Here is a 26,185-nt window from a genome sequence, read left to right on the forward strand (position 1 = left end):
AACAATGCTTGTACCAGTCTCCCAGCACCACGAAAACACCTCCCTCTCCATCCCTATCGCTCATGGGCCACAGGTGTGCAGATGCAGTGAGCAAGTATGAGACATGTATGAAAGGAAGGAAGGAAAAACAAACAAACCATTAGAAGGGAGGCAAACTATCAGCATCAGTGGGCCCTGTCAAGGCATTTGGGTCCCAACAGCTACGTGAACAAGCCAGGTGCTGTCACCATCCCTGATGAGATTGAGTTTTGCTTTCCCCGGAGAGTGGCGGAGTTTAGTGCACAGTGATTGTAAAAATCTTATGTTTTCAGTTCATTGGCGCCCAAGCGTGCAGACACAACTCTTGCATGCTTGTTCAACCTCGGCCTTGATCCAAATGTCCTTTATCATCCCAGGAGTAGCATGCCTCACATTTAGATGGGTATATTAGCATGAACAAATGCATATCAATAATGAGAAACTAATAAAAATATATATTTTTTCTTTTTTTTTTTACATGCAGGCTTCCTTTATGGGAAATGGTAGCATGTGACGCTCCCTTTAAAACATATGGACCTTTTAAAAGGGATTAACCATATGGGGGAAAGAGAGAGAGAAAGGCTGAAAAGAAGTTAACGAAGGAACATTGGCATAAATGCAAAGATGGAATGAAAGGTTGAAAGCCAAGGATAGCCAACGTGATGTTCTCCAGATGATGATGGACTACAGCTACCATCATCCCCGAATATCCACCATGCTGGGCTGAGGCTGATAAGAACTGAAGTTCAGCAACTTTGAGAAGATACCACATTAGTAATCTTCATACTGGGGAGATTTGAGGCAGGGAGAGATTGTTTCAATAGGCGAAGAGGCAGGCCAGGAGAGCAACCTCTGGCCTGGCAAAAACACGACACATCAGTAAAACATGTTCTCTCTTGGCAGCAAAATGAACGGAAGGACACCTGATTGGTTGAGTCCCACACATGAGGAAAGAATTGTAAGTTGGTACAGGTTTCACTTTAAAAACAAGACGATCATTAAACGTTAGCAATACAGTAAAGGCACCACCCACGCTTATTTATCTTCAGTCCAAAGTAACAGGAAACGGAGGAGAGGGAATCAGGGTAAGAAAAATTTGGAACTGGCTGAAGAGCAACTGGCTTTATTCATTGCCCACATATAGGGCAGCTTAGACTGGGGTGAAGAATCCCCACCAACATCCTGCTTCTTCTGGCCCTACCCCCACCCCCTGAAAAGTCCTGAAAAATGTAAGACATAAAAGTGGGGGCTAAAATCATCTCTCGTGTGAGCTTTCCACTTCCTAGAAAGTCTCCATATGCTTGTCACTGTAACAGTCTTCACAGGTTTTGCGTGAGTCTTTTCTTATGTTTCGTATGTATATAGATATTTTTTGCTTGCTTGCTTGCTTGCTTCTTTAGTGACGGTACAAAAAGAAAAGAAAAGGAAACACTAAAACGTAAGGATTTCTATCCAGGCGTTTGCTCGTTGTTTCAGCTTCCCCTTCTTCTCCACAGATCTTAAAATTTGTACAAAAGAAAGCCCCAAACTTCACAATGTCCCTCCCACCCTGATGTATCGTTTTGCGTTGATGCCCATCTAGCCCAAGGCAGGGACGTTGCAGAAAAAGTTCTTAAGCTGATGGATGGTGTCTCTAGATTGTGCTACTTCTCATCATGGATTTGAATTTGGAGTAGAAAGAAAGAAAGAAAGAAAGAAAGAAAGAAAGAAAGAAAGAAAGAAAGGTTCAGTCCCAAGGGGTTGGTTTCCAGTGTAAAATACAAATGGAGTTCAAACAACCTTCGGTGTATATTGCTATATAGCGCTAACCCAATCTTCGGCTCATAGCTGGCTACCTTCACCAGGAACCGCCGCCTCCCCTCCACCAGGAATGTCCACCTCTCCTTGTTCCGAGCTTTTGATCTTATCTCTTCCAGTTGTGTCTGTGTTTTTCCCCCTTGTTGTTTTTTTAATTAAAAAAAAAAGAGTAAGAAGAAAGTTGGTCTCAAACAGTCACTTCTGTCTTGCTGTTGGTGATGAAGTATGGCTGTGTGGGTAAGTAATGCTGACTCCGTGTCGTGAGTGGATCACTCCCCGCCGGCTCGCCTGCGAGGTTCCTCCCTTTGGTCGCATAGGCATGCCTTCGGAGGGACTGGTCGCTAGGGTCCCAGGTTTTGTACGCTAAAGGGTGCATGTGTGGCTTAGAGGCTTTCGACTTCTGCCCGTTGTGTTTCATGGTGCCGCCCTCGAGGATGTGTGGGCGGTCGTCCTCCATATGCACCGGGTGGAGGGGCAGGTTCCCCTTTGCAGCGAACTCTGAGAGATGGCGCCGTTTGGAGTAGAAGTCATCATTGACCTTGTCAGCTGGTTAAAGAAAAAGGAAAGGGAAAGCAACGTCAGCTAAGAGTCAGGGGGGGAAACCCAACAACCTTTGAAATACCATACTGGTCCGAATATAAGCAGCACGCACAAATAAGCCACACCTTTAAAATTCAAGGGGGGGAGGGAATACCCAAATATAAGCCGCTCCCTTATAATTCCACAGGCACTCATACCCATAAATGGCAAATGTAGAAGAAAACCCTCCAGCAATATCGTAAAAGCCAATTTTTGTAAGGTTGCAAATTTAAGCCGTACTTTTCATGGTCAGATTTTTTTGGGGAGGGAAGTGCGGCTTATGTTCAGGCCAATACGGTAAATCAGGCAATCAACAGACGACACTGTATAAAAAGACTACGACTTTGGTTAAAAATAAGATACGCTTCCAGATGGGAATAAGACTGTCTTCATAAATAGTGCTTATCAAAATAAAAATACAGTGATTTTTCCCTTACAGAAGGGATGAGGAAATTGTGGTTTTCTGGATGGTGGTGGTAGACTCCATTGCCCATCAGCCCCAACTGGCATGGCCAATAGTCAGGGATGCTGGGAGTTGTAGTTCCACAAGATCTAGAAGGCCACAGGTTCCCTATCCTTTCCTTAAAGAGATCTGTAAAATCTTAGCACAGCAGACATTGCTTTCTTTCGTGGTGCTCCAACAATTCATACAGTCCTACACATCTTCCTCGGACACTAATGTATTTAATGGTTGCTAGTTTTCTGGATTTTGTCCTGGCATTTGTTTTATTTTTTTTATTAGGTTTTAAAACATAATGATTTTCAATATAATGAACAATTACATAGCATTATTATGATTATGTATGATTTCACATATGTCATGGGTGATTTGGATGGCTATTTGTAAACAAGGAGAAGACACAAAAGTGAAATATTATATATCATAGCTGATACCTGACAGAAGGAAAACAACAGATAACCACATGATCTACTATAAAAAAGCAGTGGGATGTATCCAATGCCAGCCCTACTCAGAGTAGACCTTTTGAAGCTATTGGACATGATAAGTTCATTAAATTCAATGAATCTGAGTGGAACTTAGATGAAGACCACCCTTAATTTCAATTTTCTACAGGTTCTGATGTGTATTACAGCCTTTGATGGCAGGTATTACATTTCAATATTGTTTCTATAAGAAGTAAAAATATATATGCCATGCTTCATAAAAGTTGCTTGGTCTCCCTAGATCTCTTCACAAACCCACTTCATGCATTAGTATTTTGGCTATCACCTACAGATATTTGTGCATCATAAATCCAATTAGGTACAGATTTTTCAATTCAGCTGCCAAAATAGGAAAGAGAAGTAAATATGAAAAATTAGACTCTTCCAAAAAGGTTATTTTTAATCTTGCTTCTCAATTAATAATAAAAAACAGTAAAATAATGTGGCTTTTGTTGTTTTTTATATTTTACAATTCCCCTCTTGGGAAGGATCAACTGGAGAGGCAGATTATAACTACAATATTAAGGTAAGCTTTTGTCAGGGAACTGCCAGCAGTACTGGAGGGGGAGAGCAAAAGCCAGAGGGATTCCAGAGAGCGTCCAGGGATCAGGAGGAGCAGCCCATCTTCTGGGGAAGAGAATCAGCGCAGCACCAGTGGAGAAGGGGGGCTGGTGGGGGAAGTGGCGAGGCGATCCCATGACTCCTTGCCTGGGACCAGCGGAGAGACTAGAGGTCCTCCGTTGCCCACGCCCTCCCTGCGCAGGAGGCTTCCACGCAGAGAGGGTAGGCGGAGACTAGGCGTCAAAGAACTTCTTTGCTGGAAGAAGTTTAAGAAACGCCCACTCACGGATTCTGCCAGCGATTGAGTCAGCCATGGGCGAGTGGCTGTCCGGACAGAGGAGGTTCACTTTGGCAGCCCAGCCAGGTGTTTGAACCCAGCCAGGAAGATAGGCACCTGCTTACGCACGAGCAACCCCCTTAGGAACCATTACAGCTTTTCTCCATGTATGCATGTCCTGAGGTTCACCCAGATTTTTTTAAAAAAGAATTTTTTAAAATTCATTTTGCAGTTTAAAAATTGCACCATTGTGAAGGTTTTGTTTTGTATGGCACCTAGAGATCATGTTTTATGAAGCCAGTAAATAGCTAATAACAGCAAATAAATAAATAAGCAAGTATTTACACAAACTCTGGATTGTAGGTATCATCTTCGAAGAGGCTCCCCCACCCTTAGTCATAGAGAGATGGGTTCTATGTACATAAGACAAGGCTGCTGGATCAAAGCAGTGGCCTTTCTGGTCTAGCCTCCAGTTCTTACAGTGACTGGTCAGATGCTCGTGGAAAGCTTGACAAGAGCACAACAGCAAGACCAGGAGAAAATCTTGCCTCCTGTGAATCAGCAGCATTTGGAATCTGAGTTCGACTCAAGAAATCGGCATTACTCTAAGAGACCCCCTGCTGCAATATGTGTGGGAATCATCTAAAATATGGGTAGGGTGGGAAATATGTGACCCTTCAGATTTAGTTGGGTTCTTATTCCCATCACCTCTGAAGATGGAGCAGACTGGTTGGGACTAACGGAACTTGGATTGCAACAACAACTGGAGGACCACAGCATCCCCCATGCAAACCGAAGGTCTTTTCCCCTTGAGAATTAATGTATCTTCATTTGGAAAGATATGCGTGTTCAGTCAATTAATCAAATAAACCCACTCTGGTTCCAGTTTGGGATATTTCTCATGTTTGGGATACTAAGCTGCAAAGACAGATTATACAATGATTGCAATGAAAAGATGTTTGCAGTTTCCAAATTGTTCTACGTTCTTGTTGCAAACACATGCCAGATCACACATTGTTCCCCATTCAAAAACAGCAGCTACAACAGACTGGGCTCTTTCACCTAGTTTGCTATTCGGAAAGCCAAAGTCCTTGGCTCTTATGAATGGGCCCTTTTCAAAGATCTGCCCATTGTGTTTCATTTCCCACTTTTGAAAGGGAGCCATTCTGCTGAAAGAAGAATGGAATCGTTGACTACTAGGGACGCACAAATCTGTCAATTTCACTTTCAATCTTTCTTTCATTCTTCTGACCTGAAGGCCAGTTCACTCTGTTCCTCCTTCAGTTTGTGGTTTTTAAAATAAAATTTAAAATGTATCCGCATTTTAAAGTGCAGCCTTTTCCCAAATACACACATTTTTTATGTGTCGTTTTCCCTATACTTAAAGACTTTTTTTTGCAAGCAGCTTCCCCCAATATACTGTGTTTACATTTGAAATTTTCACTCAGAAGAATTTTTATGCACATCATTTATTGCATTGCAAATTTGGAGTTGGGCTAATTCAAAGGATTGGCTTTCATATTGTTTCTGGATGTGCAGATTGGGTTGATTTGTATTAAAGTGCAAAAATGATCTGAATTCCTCCTCTACCTCTCTGACTGATTGTCATGCTGGTTATACAAAACCTCCAGCACTGGAGCCAGTATATTATAGATAGGGAACCTGTGGCCTGCCAGATGTTCTTGGACTGCAACTCCCATCTCCCCTGAACATTGGCCATGCTGAACATATGCAGAGCCCTGCTGGATCAGGCCAAAGGCCCATCTAGTCCAGCATTCTGTTTTTGCAATATATGAAGTTTAGTATGCTTATGTCTGGGACGTGGGTGGCGCTGTGGGTTAAACCACAGAGCCTAGGACTTGCCGATCAGAAGGTCGGCGGTTCAAATCCCCATGACGGGGTGAGCTCCCGTTGCTCAGTCCCTGCTCCTGCCAACCTAGCAGTTCGAAAGCACGTCTAAGTGCAAGTAGATAAATAGGTACCGCTCTGGCGGGAAGGTAAACGGCATTTTCGTGCGCTGCTCTGGTTCGCCAGAAGTGGCTTAGTCATGCTGGCCACATGACCCGAAAGCTGTACGCCGGCTCCCTTGGCCAGTAAAGCGAGATGAGCACCGCATCCCCAGAGTCGGCCATGACTGGACCTAAAGGTCAGGGGTCCTTTACCTTTATGCTTATGTCTGGGAATTAATTTTGATGGAAAAGTTAACAGAAAGGGTACGTGAAACAGAAAGGGTAACAGAAAGAAAACAACATGAGAAACGACATAACTTTTACACAACGTGGTCCTCCTTTATTACATATGCATCAAAGAAAGAACATGCATTTAAACCACCTAAGACACACAGGAGCATGTGGAATGATATTTTTTAAACCAGCAACTGTAGAAATAATTTTTTATTTGATCCTCCTTTATTACATATGCATCAAAGAAAGAACATGCATTTAAACCACCTAAGACACACAGGAGCATGTGGAATGATATTTTTTAAACCAGCAACTGTAGAAATAATTTTTTATTTGATTATATTACTAATGTAATTACCTGGATGTAGTTGGGGCTGGTTTTTTGGGGGGGGTAGGGGAAAACTGTATTTGATTGCTTGTATTTGATTGTATGTTGTTCTTATATTCAACTAATAAAATATTTAAATATATATATATTTGTGATGGATAGGATATGGTTCAGATTCTGAGAATGAATGGCTAACAACGGCACTTCCTGCTACACTAAGGTATCATTTCTGGAAAGGGCTTGTAATTCAAGTCATATAATGACTTGTGGGCTTGCAGACATGAGTTTAAAATGTAGCATGAGGAATCAGCTCTTAAAATACTGTCCATCTGCAGATAAGTAAGACTCCAGGAGTACTTAAGTGCTCCAAAATTCTCCAGTTGGGACTTTGTCCATGGTGAATTTCATGGGCAATTATTGCCATGTGAGTTGCTAGGCTTGCATCAAGGACATTAGGTGTTTAACAGCTGCGTGCTCAGAGTTTCTTTTTGGTGCCATAATATGTTCCCTTCCTTAAAGAGATGCTTTTCCTCCTCCAGGTGAATTTAAATTGCTTTTGAAGGAGCCCATGTTGTAAAATTACGCTCTACACGCCTTACCTGTCTCCATCTGTCTCCTTCTTAATTGGCGCCTGAGTGCTTTATATAACATGCAGGTGTAGTTAAAGGGATGTCTTCTCTTTTTAATTAAAACATGGAATGTAGATAATGGCCTGTTCCAATTTCCAAACAGGATCTGAGATCGCATCTTATAGGGCTCTTGTCAGCCTTCATTGCTGCCTCCTTTTGGAGATCTGGAACCTATCAGTGAGGAATTACCATCTGCTAAAGCTTTTAAGTTTGGCCAAGCAACACAGACATGGGGGGGTGGAACTGACCCCCAATATATATAACTTTAGCCAATGAAAAGGAGATGAGCTCCTTTCAAGGGAAGGCTGAGGAGCATTTCTGCATTCAAGGGCTGTAACCCCATACGCACATCCTCCCCCCAATATAATATATTAGTTGTAGCCATTCTGATTTTTTTTTTAAAAAAAAAGATAGCAAAGAATATATATTGGTATAAGTAAATAAATCTCACGATGTCATTTTCATGAGTTTCTGAATTTTTAAGTACACTTTCCCCATTAGAGTACACATTTCTTGGTTGGAAAACGGCAACTGCATAATTTGGAGAAGTGCAAATTTCAAAGGTGAGCCAATTGCCGTGAAAATACTGGGTTTGACACAAAAACCCTGAAGCCATCACAGCTTCTCACTTTTTCATGCAGAACCCCAAATTCCCAGAGAGCCTTTCCTTCAGTACACCATTCCAACATGTTACTGGAAGTTCAGACCCATGCATCCCTCTGAGTTCAGACCCATTTCCCTTCCCACTCAATATGGCACCACTTCCTGTTTCTCTGAAAACAAGATCCGGGTCACTTGAATGCCCCTGAGAAAGATTTTCACTGTTCCCCACTACTCAGTTGATTGGTCTCCCATAAAGAAGTGGTGAGTGGGAAGCCGCAGTGGGTGGGGCCTGTTTGCAAGGCCACTGCTATGGCTGTGAGGGGTGCTGAGGGGTCATGGGCACTGAACCTGTGACTTTCTGTATGCAGATTATAGGCTCTGCCACTGAACTACAATCCTCCCCCATTAGTCTTCCTGTTCACCACTGGGACAGTGCAACTGCTTTACTAGTATTTTATGGATTTGCATTACAGTCATACCTCAGACTACAGACACTTCAGGTTGCGTGTTTTGGGTTGCACACAGTGCTGAACCCAGAAGTACCGGAACAGGTTATTTCCGGGTTTTGGTGCTTGCGCATGCACACATCGCACTTTGTGCATGTGCAGAAGCACCGAATCGTGACCCGTGCTTGCGCAGACGTGCAGCTGCGGGTTGCGAGCGTGCCTCCCGCACAACCCAATCATGTTCACAACCCAAGTGTCCACTGTATTAGTATTTTATGGATTTTTGCATTTTAATTAATCATTTTTTAATGTCATGCTTACATTTATGTTTTTAGATTCTGTAGTACCTTCAAGAACCTGTTTGGACTCAGTTCTAGAAGTACATGGGGCAAAAAATGGCAAAAAATGTTCAGCACGTTAACCGAAAAAACAGCTTTTTTTTTTTTTTTTTTTGGCAAGAGACAAAATCAGGACCTTGGTCAGGCAGCTCCTCAGGGGGTGGAAATTGCCTTCTGATAGGAGAAACGTAGGGATTTCTTTTCTGATTAAAAGCGGGGGAAGGGTATTCTGTCTTTTGTGCCATGTTTTGAAAGAGTTTTATTACCGTATCTCCCATAAATGATTTAGCACTGCAAGCGTCATTAGAGTACTTTGTTTTCCACCCCCATTAACGTTGCAGCTAATTAAATCAAAAGAGGTTTTCCTGGAGTGGCACGGAACCAGTAGCAGGAAACTGGCGAATTGGGAGAACAGAATCACTTAGCTTAGGTGGAGAAACAGGGGCTGGGGATGGAAAATGCTCCATAAAGACGTAGGGAGGAATTCAATGTCACACTTTTCTGAATGTTCTGTCAGCATTTCTGCTTCCCAGACAGAACAATCCACCCCACCTGTACCCCATATGCTGTTCTAGGGGTTCTCCCAACTCTCCAGATTGGATTTGGTGGGATCCTCTCTGCTGGTTTTTCCTATTGTGCTGGTTTATCTGGGTCAGTACTTGGTTCTAAGGTAGACACAATGCTAATTACTGATCTCCTGCACCATACTTTTGGCCTTTTGTGGGGGGTTGAAATGGAGTTGATTTTGGACTGAGATTAGACTGGGAGTGGCATCATTGTGCTTAAGATGTTCCCACTGATGTTTTGTGCTATGATCGCTCTGCTACAATTTTTCAAAGGACTGCTGCTTCATCTTGGCTTCTTTGCAAGGGGTAAAGGGACCCCTGACCATTAGGTCCAGTCGTGGCCGACTCTGGGGTTGCGGCGCTCATCTCGCTTTATTGACTGAGGGAGCCAGCGTACAGCTTCTGGGTCATGTGGCCAGCATGACTAAGCCACTTCTGGCGAACCAGAGTAGCGCACGAAAACGCTGTTTACCTTCCCACCGGAGTGGTACCTATTTATCTACTTGCACTTTGATGTGCTTTCGAACTGCTAGGTTGGCAGGAGCAGGGACCGAGCAACAGGAGCTCACCCCGTTGCGGGGATTCGAACCGCCAACCTTCTGATCGGCAAGCCCTAGGCTCTGTGGTTTAACCACAGCACCTCCCATGTCCCTGCAATTTTCATATTTTTCACAAATACTTAGATATGTGTTGGGGCCTCCTGGCATTTCATTTTATTCTTTAAAGAAGCTGTGTGCATGCATATGGGAGTGCTCTGAGTTTGATGGAAACAATAGCGCAGAGGGAAGGTGTGTTTCACCCCCCCACCATCCCCCCAACTTCAGTGGCCCCACACCCTGTCTGCAATTAGCTTCTCTTGTTTCCTTACTCAATCTCCCACCTTTCTTCCAAGTCGCATAATACAACATACCTGGTTCTTCTCCCACAACTTTCTCTTTGCAAAACTCCTGTGAGGTAGGTTTGGCCAATTGGCCCAACGTCACCTAATGAGCTTCGTGCCTGAATGGGAATTTGAACCTGGGTCTCTCCAGCCTTCATCCAACTCTCTAACATGAGGCTTCAGAGCCAGTTTCCAGGAAAGAAAATACTCTATCGGAAGGTGTGGTCTCTCAGCGTGTCCAAGCCAAGCGTGCTGAGGCAGAGCACTCTTCTCTTCTACTAGGAATGAATAGATTCCCTCCCCTCCATCTCACTCCTTCACAGTTCTCTGGGTATACTGGAGAGAACGTATAGAATTTATTCTGAAATATGGACCTGCACTTTCTGGTTTATTTGCATCTTCACTCTGTGATGCCAATGGGCAAGTACACATTGATAAAACACTTTTTCCCCCAGAAGGAAGCCTTGATATGATTATACGCATGATTGAATCGAGACTTTTGCAGTGTTCGATGCATGCAGGTGGATGACTTCAAAACATGTTTTTATACCTCCTCTGAAAGGGGGGATTGCATAATTTGGGTATCTGCCCAAAGTAATGCATTACATTATGAATGAAGTGGAGGACTACATCCTTGCCTGCTACAGGATTTCCCCTCTCTGAAACCATCTGAGCTGGACTTACGGATGGGAGAGAAATTCAACTCAGTTTGAATTGAAAGATCAACCTGCCAGAGAATATGCAACTGAAACACAGCCAGCCTTCTCTGACTTTTGCCATGCACTGCCAAGGAAAGTGCTAGGGTACTGTGCACATAAACATGCAGATATTAGTGAAAATAACATACAAAACAGCATTACATTTGTCTATATATATTTTATGGTTTTCCAATGAGACAGGAGAAATTGTTTCGCAAAAATGTGTATACATCAGGGGAAATGGCATACAAAACTTTGCCTATTAGGAGAAATTGACACTAAAACGTGGGTGAATTTGCACGAGGACTTCTAAAAGGGGAAAAAATCATAAACTAATGCAGAAATGTGGAACACTGAACAGTATGGAAAACACGTAGAAGAATATTACTATCATGACCTCCAACAGGTCATCTTTTTGGTGCCTTTTGTAGAGTTTATTTAGAGGCCTGAAACGACTTAATTAGACTCCTTGTCTAATTAACTGGCCATAGAAATGTATTATATCATGAATAAGAGCTGTGCATTTCTGTAAAGACCACAGCATGAGTACAGTAATAGGGGCGGTGAGCTTCCCTTAAGGCAATCAAATGTGACACTGGACAGCAGTTGGGTTTTTTGGGTGCAAGAGATTAGCACAGGACCAATGACCTATCTCCCTTGACTATTAGCCAGTCCTTTGAAGTCACCCATTGGCTTTGCAGTCAGGACAGTGGAAAGTGTGCTGATTTCATTCTAAGACATTAGAAACAATATATAAAGCCAAGTAGAGCCCTTGCTTAGTGGAGGTCCCAACACAGACCTTAAGAGACAGGAAGAGTAGGAGGAGATAACTTGACTATCAGGACTTTGGTAACGTTGCTAAGGAGAAGATTTCCCAGCAACTCCAAAGGCTGTAAAAGATCTGCTTTCCTTTGTTTTCTGCTACATACTTATCAAACACATAAAGCCTGTTAAAGTGCCTGCTTGTTTGCCAGCCAGATTCCCAAAGAACACCTTGCCCCCTTAGCAAGGTGTGGGTTTAAGGATGGGAAAATGAGAAATTTGCCTCTCCCACCCCAGACCTCTAGAGTGTTATGAGAAACTGTAACTATAGCATTGCCCACATGGATGTCACTGAATCCCTGCAGTTGGTGGATCTGGGGAGGGTCCCTAGCTGAGTTGGAGAGCACATGCTTTCCATACTTATGGTCCCAGGTTCAGTCCGTGAAAAAGACTTGGTTTGACAGATCTGAACAGCCATCTCCTGTGAGAATTCTCAACCAAATTCTCTGGTGTAATATAAGGTGGTTCCTACTTCATCCCAAGATCCTGAAGCTGAGGCTCCAATGCTTTGGCCACCTCATGAGAAGAGAAGACTCCCTGGAAAAGACCCTGATGTTGGGAAAGATGGAGGGCAGAAGGAGAAGGGGACGACAGAGGATGAGATGGTTGGACAGTGTTCTTGAAGCTACCAGCATGAGTTTGACAAAACTGCGGGAGGCAGTGGAAGACAGGAGTGCCTGGCATGCTCTGGTCCATGAGGTCACGAAGAGTCGGACACAACTAAACGACTAAACAACAACAACAACAACAACCTCATCCCATGATGGCTGGGTCAGAACTTTAAGTGACTCCTCTCTCTCTCTCTCTCTCTCTCTCTCTCTCTCTCTCTCTCTCCACTACTCCAGGCATTATAAACATCACAGCTTGAGCTCCTCTTTCCCCAATTTCATTTTTTCTTTGCTGCACATGAATTGATTTCAAAGCTGCCTCAATACAGTGGATGCCTGAGTTTACCTGGGGATGAATGTACCGCTGAAAGGCAACCGTCACTGCATGCCTCCAAACCCCATTTTCAACTGGTAATGCCGTGTGCAGCTGTGACGTGTCAACCTCAAAAGACAATGGTGTTCAAAGCTAGCCTTGCCAATCCAATTTTCCACCTCTTTTCTTAAAAAAAAGGTTTTGGGTTTTTTTGTTCTTTTTTTAAAGGCATCTATCTCAAAAACAAATAGCAAAAAAGCACACTGTCAAAACCCATCAAAGCTGCCAATATCCCTACATGGCACATATTTTATGCTTTCCGAACTGTCCTTGTCACCAGGGTGGGGATGGGGGGGAGAGAACTAAACTGACAATGGCTGAACATTCACTGATTGTAAGAGAATTGTCAAGGCTTATGCTGGCACACTTACAGTAATACTATGTGTACGTCCCCAGGCACCAGGGCAGCGTGCTTCTACAATGTGCTTGGGAGCAACATTGGAGCTGGTGGAAACAGCAACAAAGACAGACTATAGCAGTTTATTTGGACCTGTAAGTCTCCCCCTTTTTGAAATAAAGGGAAAAGAGGAGGGGTGCATGTATCAAGAAGGGAGTGAGTTCCAGAAACTCCCACCCCCCTCATTTGGGCATCATTAGAATGGAGGTGGATCCGGGACGCGGGTGGCGCTGTGGGTTAAACCACAGAGCCTAGGACTTGCTGATCAGAAGGTTGGCGGTTTGAATCTCTGCAACGGGGTGAGCTCCTGTTGCTCGGTCCCAGCTCCTGCCAACCTAGCTGTTCGAAAGCACGTCAAAGTGCAAGTAGATAAATAGGTACCGCTCTGGCGGGAAGGTAAACGGCGTTTCCGTGCGCTGCTCTGGTTCGCCAGAAGCGGCTTAGTCATGCTGGCCACATGACCCGGAAGCTGTACTCCGGCTCCCTCGGCCAATAAAGTGAGATGAGCGCTGCAACCCCAGAGTCGGCCACGACTGGACCTAAAGGTCAGGGGTCCCTTTACCTTTAGTTTACTAGAATGGAGGTGGAGGGCCTATCATTTGATAGAGTAAGGGAGAAACTCGTGGCATTGAATGCTGTGAGGTGAGAAATGATGCTGTGGATTTGGGTAGCCAAGCGATGTATGCTATGTGGCCTGCCCATCGCACTTACTCCAGGCTATTCTGTTGCGCTTGAGGATGCTCTCCGATTGCTGGTGCAGAAGTAAGAGTAAATGGTTGTCAGTAGGGCTGGGCTAAACACTGTGAGATACCGATGGATCCTGCTCTTATGATTCACTGCTCCCTGCAGGAGGCAAGAGAGACCTGAGCTAGTGGAGTTAACAGGGCCTACAGGAATCGAGAGAAGCATGGGCTGCTTCACGGTTTTTACCACATTGAGATTTTTGCATAGCACACACACACAGAGCATGATTTGCGATATGTTGCCAGGTCAAAAATTATGAAACCAATATCACGATGAGACTTCAAACTGGCTCTGGATTGATTGGTCAGTGTGAAAAGCTCCTTGCTCCAGCACCAATGGGGTGGGTTTTTTGTGGGTGGTGCTGGTGGTGAATAGTTGTGAAAGAGTGAAAAGGCTTTTACTTTCCACCCTCCCCCCAAAAAACATTGCCATGAAAATAAGCATGGTGAAGATGCACCTAGACTTTGCTCTCATTAATGATGTGACGAATCATCAAAAGAGTCTGCACCAGGTAGCTGAGCTTGGATGCAATAAACTATGGTTGAGTCAAAATGACTTACCATTTTCTCAGAGCATTTTCTATAGTGTCAAAATGTAAAGGACCGCCCCCCCCCATTCTGACACTCCTTGTGAAGATGTTTCCCAGTTTACATTGTCCACTCTCATTCATTCTTTCTCAAATGAGTTCATTTGCCCTCAAGTGATCTCATCCCATAGTTGTGGTGTTCTGTTCACCACATGATCTCTCATCCACTGGGAAAGTAGATTGTGTAATTTGGATTCAGCCCATCTCTCTCATTGTTGTAAACCACTTTGAGGTCTACGGGTGAAGGGCAATATACAAATGTAGTAAATGATAGTAGTAATACCGTATTTTTTGCTCCATAACACTCACTTTTTTCCTCCTAGAAAGTAAGGGGAAATGTCTGTGCGTGTTATGGAGTGAATGCCTACGGATGGCGGGGGGATCTGCTGCAGTCGTGAGCAGAGGATCCATGGTTCCCCTTCCTTCCCTCCTCCGTGGCTTGCTTTGCTCGCTTTGAAACATCAAAGCGGGAGAAGAGCCACTGAGTGGGGAGAAGAGAGGGACAGAGAGTCTGGTTACAAAGCACGGATCCACATGGAACCTCAGGATTTTTGCACTGGGTCACCCCAAATTCACCATCAGATCACATAGCATGTCCATGGCTACAGCTTGCACCAAAAAAATCACGCACCCACTGTTGCCTGGGGCCGCAGTGGTGCAAAAACGTGGTTACAAAGCATGGATCCACAGGGTTTTTGCATTGGGCTACCCCAAACTCACCGTCAGATCACATGTCTGTGGCCACAGCATGAACCACAAAAATCATACATCCACTGTTTCGTTTAGAATATTTTTTTCCTCTTGTTTTCCTCCTCTAAAAACTATGTGCGTATTATGGTCGGGTGCGTGTTATAGAGCGAAAAATACGGTAATTTACCATCAGTAACTGTGAAACTTGAATGACACACAAAGTTGTGATATACTGTCCCATTCACAATTTAATCCTTGATTGACTGGGATGACTCACATAACTAATCCAGAAGTGGTATCTTCATTTTCATTTGACTTTGCAACAGTGGTGTCATCCCGTTGCCAAATCTGATTGGTTGCACAGTGTTGTGACAGCATCCTAGGTATTACATGATTCCTGATTGGTTGGAATTGCATAGCTAACTAATCCAGAAAGGTGAAAGAAACTTTAATGGGGATGGTGTCACTCAATGAGAGAGTGGAATTTTTTTTCTTCTTCCGTGAAATATTTATATCACTCTCCCTCCTAATTCACTATTTTAGCAATAAAAGAAAAGGAAGTAAAATAGAACATATTTGGTGGAACCCAACAATAAACCCAAGACATCACAAGCTAACTGGTACCTCTCCTATGATGCCTGTAGCATGCAATTATTTCTCAGCATTTCAGAAACGAGGTATGCACTTTACCTCTCACCATTAAAATGGTGAAGATGGGAAGTGTCTAGATTGGTGGCTTAAGGAAAGGCTTAAGGATAATGAATCCAGGGAGATCCTAAAATCTTTCAAAGGCGTTTGATGCTTCAGTGTATTAGTGTAACCAAATTAGCTTGATCCTACGTTGATCCTGGCGATTATCTCCTTGTTTGCTGCAGTCATCTGAATTCCTTGAGAGGTATCACATCACCATGTCTCCCTCTCCCCTCTAGTATGGACTGATATGCCTGTACTATCCCAGCCTTGTCAATCATTCAGTCATTAGGAACCCCGAGGAACTGACTTTTTCTTTTTCTTTTTTTTAAGGAAAGGGTTTTACTAGCGCTGTGCTGTTTTTATTATCTGCATGTTAATAGATTTTTTTATATTGTATTAGAGTTTAATTGCTATTTAAATAAAGTAATTTACTTAAAAAAAAACCTTTTATCTTTTATATGTTTTTAGCTTTTTGTCTTTTATCTGTGTTGTTTTAATTTGTGGAAGCCACCTGGAATCCTGGTCTGGGAAACACATATGCATGGACGCAGACACCCACACACCTGTACACAGGGCTCAAGAGGAGGGCTCCCCAGCCATGCCACAGATTAAATTTCCTGCAGCCATGCCTCCTGCCAGCACTGATTGGACAGTGGGGTCCCACACAACACCACTGACGTGGCCCAGACAGCAATGGGGGGCCCCCGTCAATCTCCATTCCCCGCTGAACCACTGTAGGGGGCCTGATGCCTGGCCACAACGCCACCCACCAGAAAAGGTGATCGGACTTCCCAGAGTTGCTTGGAAAGAGAGATTTACTGTTAAACCACTCTAGACACTGTAGCTCTGTGAGAGGAATAAGGGTCTCCTCATAACTCTCAGAACCCATAACTATGTTTCCCAGGACTCCTTGGGAGAAGTCCTGACAGTTTAAAGTAGTAAGCTGCTGCTTTAAATGTATAGTGCATTTATACATTTATATACTTTAGTAAGTACTATTTTATATTTCTATCAGCATTCAGTTCTCCATATAACACCACAGGACTTGTTTCCCTTACTAAATGTTCTTTTTTTGTTTCTGCTGAAGTGGAACTCTCTCCTTCTGACTGAAAAGCCCGTTGTCTCAGTGACAGCCGACGTCGTCTTAATGGATCTCGTCGGCAGCACAAGGACAGTTCCTTAATGTGCAGTTTTGTCACATCAGTGTGGAAATTTCACTAAGTGCTAAATATGTGGTTTCAGGTTTCTATTCTGCAGGCGACAAAAAAGGTCCATGGAAATCATCATGCCCATTGTGTGCGAGCTTTTCTTCTCCTTAAAAGTGGCGACAGCTGAAAAGCCTAAATGGTGAAAAATAGTGGGTTTTGTCTTCCTGTGGGAATGGGAACAAGGTCGCAGGCGTTCCAGTTCACAGTAAACATAGGTGTCAGGGAACTACCATCGGGGCTCCAGAGGGATTCCGGAGAGCGTCCCGGGATGGGGAGAAGCAGCCCATCTTCTGGGGAAGGAAATCAGCACAGCACCAGTGGAGAAGGGGGGCAGATGGGGGAATTGGCGAGGTGGTCCCATGACTCCTTGCCAGGGACCAGCGGGGAGAGCACAGGTCCTCCGCTGCCCACACCCTCCTTGCACAGAAGACTTCCGCGCAGGGAGAGTAGGCGGAGACTAGGCGTCAAAGAGCTTCTTTGTTGGAAGAAGTTCAAGAAACGCCCACTGACGGATTCTGCCAGCGATTGAGACAGCCATGGGCTAGTGGCTGTCCGGACAGAAAAGGTTCACTCAGGCAACCCAGCCAGGTGTGGCACTGGTTTACGCACGAGCAACCCCTAGAACCATTACAATAGGTTTGAGTCAGATGGCAATGGCAAAAGCCTCCTAGGAGGCTTAGCTTGGTGAGAATCAAGTACAGTCATACCTCGTGTTACATTTGCTTCATGTTACATTCTTTCAGGTTACGTCCCGCGGCGACCTGGAAGTACCGGAAAGGGTTACTTCTGGGTTTCGTTGCTCGCGCATGCACAGAAATGCTAAATCGCTCTTCGCACATGCGCACAAGCGTCAAATCGTGCCACGCACCTACACAGATACAGCGCTTCAGGTTGCACTCTTTTCATGTTGTGAACGGGCCTCCAGAACGGATCCCATTCGCAACCAGAGGTACCACTTTATACACTTCCGGAGTTAATGTTAAATAAATTACTTCTGGTAAATGAGCCACCATAGCAGCTAGAGGGCCATGTTTGTGTCCCAGGGCAAGTCTGGACCCAACCCCTCAACTCCTTTTGTTTCTCCCTCCTTGCATAACTCTGGATACTTCGCAAAACCATTTTGCCCCTTAATATCACTGGAACCTTCCAAGGGAAAGATGCTGGGATGTTCTTGGACTGAATGTTCTTGAGGGCTGAAATAAATTTCCAAATTTCTGCAAATGAGGGCTCTTGTACTATGTTGCTTGGATCTGTTGGGTCCCAGAGCTCATTTCACACGACATTTCAGTCAACGCTGCTCTGAAGCAAAAAAAGTCAGGCGATGTTCTCCACACAAAAACCCTCCCCAATATTAGCTGTGCGATAAAATCAGCCACGGAATATGTTTTTTTCTAGAATGTAAGAGAGCAGTACAGAGAAGTTGTACACTTTATTCTGAACATAAAGCATAAGCTTCCTTGCTGTCAAACTAAGAGCTTTTTTTTCTTGACACAGAGTACTCTCTGTACTGAATATATTACTTTTAATACTCACTGTAGCTTTTCCTTCCTCCCTAAGAGTAGTTTGCTGATTTGACTACCAAAGAAGAACTGATAGAATACTTTGCCTTAAAAAAACCCCAAAACTGTGCAAGAAACATTTACACGTAGGAATGGATGACTCAATCTGTTCCCATCTTGGGTCAGTTTTGCATGTGTTCATTCATATGTCTATTCCTTCCACATTATTCTGCTGCTTTATTTTCAAAATCAGTATGAAAACTGAAACTAAATCCTGAAAAGACAGAGGTGTTATGTGTCCTGACTTTCTCAAGGCCAGGAGGTGGGGAGATGGTCTGTCCTGAGCAGGCCCATGACTTTTTTTGGTGCTCCTGGACTCAACACTGTCCCTGGAGTCTGAAAGCCCTAAATGGCCTCGGGCCTGTACCTGAAGGAGCGTTTCCACCCCCATCATTCAGTCCAAGGCTTTTTCTGGTGGTTCTCTCACTGCAAAAAGTGAAATTACAGGGAACCAGGTAGAGGGTCTTCTTGGCAGTGGTGTCCACCCTGTGACATGCCCTCGCAGCAAATGTCAAGTAAGCAAAGAACTACACAACTTTTAGAAGACATATGAAGGCAGCCCTGTATAAGGAAGTTTTTAATGTTTGATGTTTGATTATGTTTTACAGTGGTGCCTCGCAAGACGAAAAGAATCCGTTCTGCGAGTCTCTTTGTCTAGCGGTTTCTTCGTCTTGCGAAGCAAGCCCATTGACGGCTTAGCGGATTAGCGCTATTAGCGGTTTAGCGGCTTTTAGCGGTTTAGCGGCTTAGCGGATAAGCGGCTTAGCGGCTTAGAAAAAGGGGGGGGGAGGAAAAAACCCCCGCAGGAACTCGCAAGACATTTTCGTCTTGCGAAGCAAGCCCATAGGAAATTCGTTTTGCGAACCACCTCCAAAACAGAAAACTCTTTCGTCTAGCGAGTTTCCCATCTTGCGAGGCATTCATCTTGCGGGGCACCACTGTATATGTATTGGCAGCCGCCCAGAGTGGCTGGGGCAACCCAGTCAGATGAGCAGAGTATAAATAGCAACAACAACAACAACAACTGCAATGTGGATGACACCCAGTGACTAGGAGTCCATTTTTCCAGCTCTAGCTGGCTGGCGAGTTACAGCCCCTTTTGGGCAGAAATGACCACTTTATTCCATGTTCTGGTAATGTCTCCGTTAACAAATACTAATAAAAAAAGCACCAAGCTTCTCAAAATAACAACCACTCATTTCTCCTGCCCACAAAAAAACCATACTCAGATTTGTTTGGAGGTGTGGCTTTGAAGAAAACAGCTCTGTGCATGCTCAGAACAGCTCCTGGGTCTACCCAAATGATAGATCAGTTAACGCTAAATGCCTTAGCCGGATTGAGATAATAACAGGAGGGAAAGGAAAACTACACAAGCAGAGGGATGAGTGGCCAGAGAATAGGAGATTGTTGTATCCAGGACTGTCTCTATGTGAAAATGGATTTTGGAAGGATTTGTGGGACAGAAAAAAGTATACCACTACACACACACACACACACACACACACAGCCTTTTTGTCCTAATGGACTAGCCTCCAGTGCTTAGAAATCCTGATGGGCACCATGTTGGCAACCTTTGCATAAATTGACCAATGTCTCATACACCTAGACCTGTGCACAATGAAGGACATTTGTGGCTTTAGCCAATAGAACTCAAACTCAACCAGAGATGGGTTACTCACCCCTCTGGAGAGTGTCTCTCCCATTGTATCTGTTCTGCTAACATCTTTCTGTCATGTAAGTAAAGGTGGTTGTCAGATCAGCTAGCCACAAGTCTGACAAACAGATTATCTTTAACCTTTAAATCTTCTTTAAGTTTAAACCTGTCACTCAACCTCTTGGGTTATCCATATTCATGTCTTTAAGATGCATTCCTGAGACATCTTTGCTCAGGATGAGCCATTAAAACTTTGAAGAACCTCCAAATCCATTTCTAATTCCATTTTCCTTTCCTCTGATGTGTAAGGTTCTTTATTATCAGTAGTGTAAAGTAAACGTTGTATTTGAGTCTGAGTAGGGGGTGCAGAAGCAATTCCCTGCTTGCTCTGAAATGTGTTGAGCCTTAAGTTATGCTTATGCCATACATTTAAAGCACTTTGATACCACTTTAAAGAGCCGTTGCTTTCCTCAAAGAATTCTGGGAGCTGTAGTTAGTTAAGGAGCAGTAGTTAGTAGTTAGTTGAGAGCAGTTAGGAGACCCCTGTTCTTTTCCCAGAGCTATACTTCTCAGAGTGGTTTAACAGTCATTTCCTCTTCACAATGACTCTGCATGAACCCAGTCCTTGATGGATAATTTTCCCCCACCAGGAACTAAGACTGCCTCTCCCAGAAGTGATCCTATGTGGAACATTACTGCCATGTAGACTTAGAGTGCCCAAGTCCCAATGGGATTCTGGGATTTCTTGGGGAATCTGTTTCATTTCCATGACAGGAAAAAATCATTCCATACTGGGGGGTTTTCAGTCCACCCAGAAGAAACCTTTAATTAAGTTGCCCAAATTGGAAATTATGTTGATGTCTAGAACTTGGGGATATCAAACGAAGATGAATGTTGGAAGCTTCAACGCAGACAAGAGAAAGTCTGTTTTCATATACTTGTAGGAGCAAATGCCAAACTTTAACTAGGCACTGGATGAAGATGTACCTTTTTTGTCTATCCTGAAGCTTCCAGTAACTATTGGTTAATCAAGACACGCTCAGAGCCCCTCTCCTTAACACCAGTGTTTAATAACTGTTTGCAAAGCTTTACTCTATTTGCAAACTTCCCTTTCTGCTCCTTTCACAATCACTGACAATTGATAGTAAATGGGGGGACGGACAGTAGGTCTGGCTGTGCTTGCCAAATTCTTTAGGATTGCTTGACAAGCAAAAAAGTGAGATGGATGAAGTGCAGTAATTCTAAGTGTGCCATAACTTGGCATAGACTCTGTTTTGATGAGGGCAGTTCCTCCGAGTGGGCTGTAGCTCAGTGGTACAGCATCTACCTTGCATTCAGAAGCTCCTGGGTTTAATCCCCAGCATCAGAATGTCCCCTGTCTGAAACCCTGGAGAGTTGCTCAAAGTTTGTGGAGGCAATACTGAGCTAGGCAGGCCAATGGTCTAACTTGGTACAAGGCAGCTTTCTGTGTTCCTGTGGAGAGGCCCACAACTGACCTTTGCAATATAACAGCTAAGACCAATCTAGTTCTTGTGTTGTTGTTGTTGTTTAGTCATTTAGTCATGTCCGACTCTTCGTGACCCCATGGACCAGAGCACGCCAGGCACTTCTGTCTTCCACTGCCTCCCGCAGTTTGGTCAAACTCATGCTGGTAGCTTTGAGAACACTATCCAACCATCTCGTCCTCTGTCGTCCCCTTCTCCTTGTGCCCTCCATCTTTCCCAACATCAGGATCTTTTCCAGGGAGTCTTCTCTTCTCATGAGGTGGCCAAAGTATTGGAGCCTCAGCTTCACGATCTGTCCTTCCAGTGGGCACTCAGGGCTGATTTCCTTAAGAATGGATACGTTTGATCTTCTTGCAGTCCATGGGACTCTCAAGAGTCTCCTCCAGGACCATAATTCAAAAGCATCAATTCTTCAGCAATCAGCCTTCTTTATGGTCCAGCTCTCACTTCCATACATCACGACTGGGAAAACCATAGCTTTTACTATACGGACCTTTGTTGGCAAGGTGATGTCTCTACTTTTTAAGATGCTGTCTAGTTCTTGTAGAATCATATAACTGTCAAGTTGGAAGGGATCTCAAGGGCCATCTGGTCCAACTTCTTGCAATGCAGGAATCACAGCTAAAGAATCCTGGACAGAGGGCCATCCAACCTCTGTTTAAGAACCTCCAAGGAAGGGGAGTCTACCACCTTCTGAGGGAGTCCGTTCCACTATTGGACAGCTCTCACCACCAGAAAGTTCTCCCTAGTGTTTAGTTGGAATTTCCTTTCTTATAATTGGGATCAGCAATGTGAGATCAGGTGGCTGGGCTAGCTGGGTCTTTGGCCTGATCCAACAAAGCTCTTGTTATGCTCTGATAGTGGTGGATGTTTCCTTTCTGCTTCTCGCTTGGGTGGGAGAGATCCATGGCCCAGGGTGGTGAATCAAAGGGAAAACACCTAGCTGAGCATTACGTGTAAACCTGAAGATACCTGAAGATACCTGAAATCATTAAATGTATCATCCTCTGGATGTGACAAACGATGCATTAATCTGTACTTTGCAGCCTGCTTTTTAGGCATTAAACCTGGAGAGATATCCCTAAGGCTAAGACTCCCTTGATCTATTTTCCCTCCTCCTACAGGCGTTTCTGGAAGCTGAAAGTTCAATATTTTACTGCTGTCTGACACAGAGATTTGGAGGAGGGAAGGGGGAAAGTACCACTCTGCTATTAGGTTTGCAGTCCCTGGCTGAGTATTTTCAAGGAAACGTAAGTCTCTTTTTACAAGTCTAGCAGCGTTGATGGAAACACGGTCAGAATATATTAGCCCTGCACTGCTTCGACTTCCCCATTTTTCAAAACAACATCAGACAGCATTATCTGTCCTGGAGCCATGCTTGGATATTTCCTTTTTATTTACAAGAAAAGAGACCATTTCTTGGGGGGTGTCTTGTCTTCCATTCCATTATTTCCACTGCTCACTCTGTGTATACACACGTTAGCCAAACTTCCACAGGCAGAAAGCAAGTAGCTTGCCTGGAATTCAGGACCATATTCCAGGAGAAATATCGAGAGGAAAAAGAACTGCAGCAATGTTGCTGTACTTCTTACAGATATGCATCTGCCTCCCCCAAATTCACAAAGCAAATTTATATTAAATCTGCATCTTCTAATGCCCATTGATAGAGTACTGCATTGGTTTCTGGTCTTCCTCCTTTTCCTTGACCCCCTTGAAAGCTCTTTTGGTTTGTTCTCTAAAAAGAAGGTATTTCTGTGTGCTGTTTTTGTGATCTGGCCAATCAAAGGTCGTATAGCCAGCATATTATAGTACCATGTAGCAGGTTGATGGAACTTTCTTTCATATGTGGTGGACTTGTAATAGGGTTGTGATAGGGTTGTGTCTGGGGTGAAAATCTGAACACCAATGTTGTTGATTGCCATTTCTGATCTATTTTGAACTATTATTTATGAAAAACAGCACTGCCGACATGCCTTGCCATATATCTGGATTTTCCCAGACATCTTGCCAATTTTTGCCTGGACACTGCTTTCAACCACAGTATTCTGGGTATGTCCAAGAAATTCTGCATGTATGGCAACCCTAACTTGTAAGAAAGTGAGGGTTTGGGGGGACACGACATATGACAAGATAAAAAAGATGTTTAAAGTGATTATAAGAAAACAACCGGAAACTTTTCTCTTAGGGATTATAGGGACAGAAGTTCCAAAAAAGATGATTAAGTCATTTATGTAAATAACAACAGCAGCCAGGATTCTCTACACACAAAAATGGAAGGAAGAAGTATTTCCATCCAAAGAAAAATGGATAAGTGAGGTTGTGGACTATGCAGAATTGGCAAAGTTAACAGCCAAAACAAGAGAATCTAACGATGATTGCCTTGTGGAAGAAAGGAAGTCCTTTTCGATTTAAGTAAATATTATAGTATGATGAACTCGCAAGCAGGACTTGAGATATGAGCAACAGAAGGAATTAGAGGGATGTGTTGGTATAAGAGATAGGAGGTATTGTGCAGCAGAGGGGGAGAAATTAAAACACCATGGAAAATGGGGTGGGAAGTCGGAAAAAGACAAATTTATTATGTATTGAAGTATATATGTTAAATTTTCTAAAATTTTCTAAAATTTATTAAAACAAAAGCTATTATAGTACCACAAAAACCATCATATTTCCTTAGATGGTGACATCACAAAACTGTATCAGCAGAGTCAAAAGGTTTACTCTTCTTCCTCTGAATGGCAGAAGATTTTTACTCCAATTTGCAGCCCCTCAAACTCTCGTCCAAACTAGAGGAAAAACTTTTTTTTATGAGATCACCTTCTCCCCCACCTCATTTAAGGTCAGGGTTACTCTAATGGCTGCAAGTAAAGGTTGACCTGTTTATGCAATCCAAATGCTGAACTAATTCCACAGAGTCCCTGAGATAGTCCTCTTTCTAGCCAGCTGTGATGAACAAGTCCAGGTATGTTACCTCTGCTCTTGTCATTGGCGCATGAGTGAGCAGTGACCATTTAAGCATGGGAGTAAAAAAACATGCTTGATGAATCGAAAAAGAGAGAGAATAATTTATGCAGAAAAACCACTTTCAGCACTTTTCTACATGAATAATAAAGTGCTGGAGAAATCCCCCAAGAGACTAAACCGTGTCAGTAATAAGGAAAAGTCTGAAAGCAGAGTTTGGGCGCATGTGTCTGAAAACTTTCCCTTAACACTATTGGCCAAAGTAGCCTTTCTAGGAGAAATATACTAGGGCTGTGCACATTGGCTCTGTGTATACCACAAATTGTGAGCCAGGGTGGTGGAGAGGGAACCGGGGTGTGTGTGTGTAGTGGTTACAGTTGTTGGGCCAGGACCTGGGAGACCAGGGATCAAATCCTCACTTGGCCATGAAGCTCAGTGGGTGACCTTGGGCCAGCCACTGCCTCTCAGCCTAAACCACCTCACAGGGTTGTTGTGGGGATTAAATGTAGAGGGAGAGAGCCATGGAGCCATTGAGCCTTGAGCTCAATGGAGTAAAGGTGGCATATAAAAGCAATACAGTGGTACCTCGGGATACATACGCTTCAGGTTACAGATGCTTCAGGTTACAGACTCTGTTAACCCAGAATAGTACCTCGGGTTAAGAACTTTGCTTCAGGATGAGAACAGAAATAGTGCTCCGGCAGTGCAGCGGCAGATGGAGGCCCCACTAGCTAAAGTGGTACCTCAGGTTAAGAACAGTTTCAGTTTAAGAATGGACCTCTGGAATGAATTAAGTACTCTTTGAAAAAAGTTTGGGCATGCCTGCACTAGAGCAACAAGACTTTGACCCCTGCTGCTCCTCCTCTTGCCCCCTCTATGCGTCATGAGAAGCCTCAGAACAGCACACAGAGGGAGGAGAAGGAAGAACATTCCCTTTGGTAAGCGTAAATATTGGCACTGATGGAACAATTGTAATAGTGCAACATTGAAATCCACCCAAAGTCTTCACAGTAGGCTTTTACTTAACGTACACTAAGCTAGTCATGGTGGTTCATTTCAACAGGCCTACTCTGAGCAAACATTAGCTGAATACCTTGTTTACCCAATGCATTGAATACCCATTGTTTTTGAGCTATGAAACCAAGAGGTTAAATGCTGGGCTTTGTTGCACACAGCTTAAAGCTTGTATATTATTTAAAAATTTTAAAGAGACAGGGGATTATCAAAGTGAGACTATGGAAAACAAAGATCTCCCCCTCCTAATATTGATGAAATAGTTGGACTTGTGCAAAATAGCTTTGCTAGATTTCTTTTAAAAAATACACAAGGGAGAGCTTAATGAAACCGAAATAGGAAAATGTGAGAAATGGTATTCTATGTATGTGAAATATGACACGATGTATTTATAATAATTTTGTGTGAGTGATAGAAAGAATGAGGTGATTTACCATAATAATTTTGAATATATGAAAACTTTTGTACATTATTTTATATGAAAAAGCAGGCTTGCTGCTTTTACAAAAGCCAAGAAATCTCC

General features: G+C 43.6%; 1 protein-coding gene across 1 annotated transcript in view; it reads right to left on the minus strand.

Moving 5' to 3' along the window:
* Positions 1–836: 836 nt before the first annotated feature.
* Positions 837–26,185, minus strand: part of SHISA9 (shisa family member 9) — a 229,924-nt gene continuing 204,575 nt past the window's right edge. The window contains exon 4 of the mRNA XM_081839935.1: positions 837–2,361. Coding sequence (XP_081696061.1) covers positions 2,003–2,361 — 359 coding nt within the window. The 3' untranslated portion in view covers positions 837–2,002. The remainder of the gene's footprint in view (positions 2,362–26,185) is intronic.

The sequence above is a fragment of the Podarcis erhardii genome (assembly GCF_964252035.2).
Source record: "Podarcis erhardii genome assembly, chromosome: 14".
NCBI lineage: Eukaryota > Metazoa > Chordata > Lepidosauria > Squamata > Lacertidae > Podarcis > Podarcis erhardii.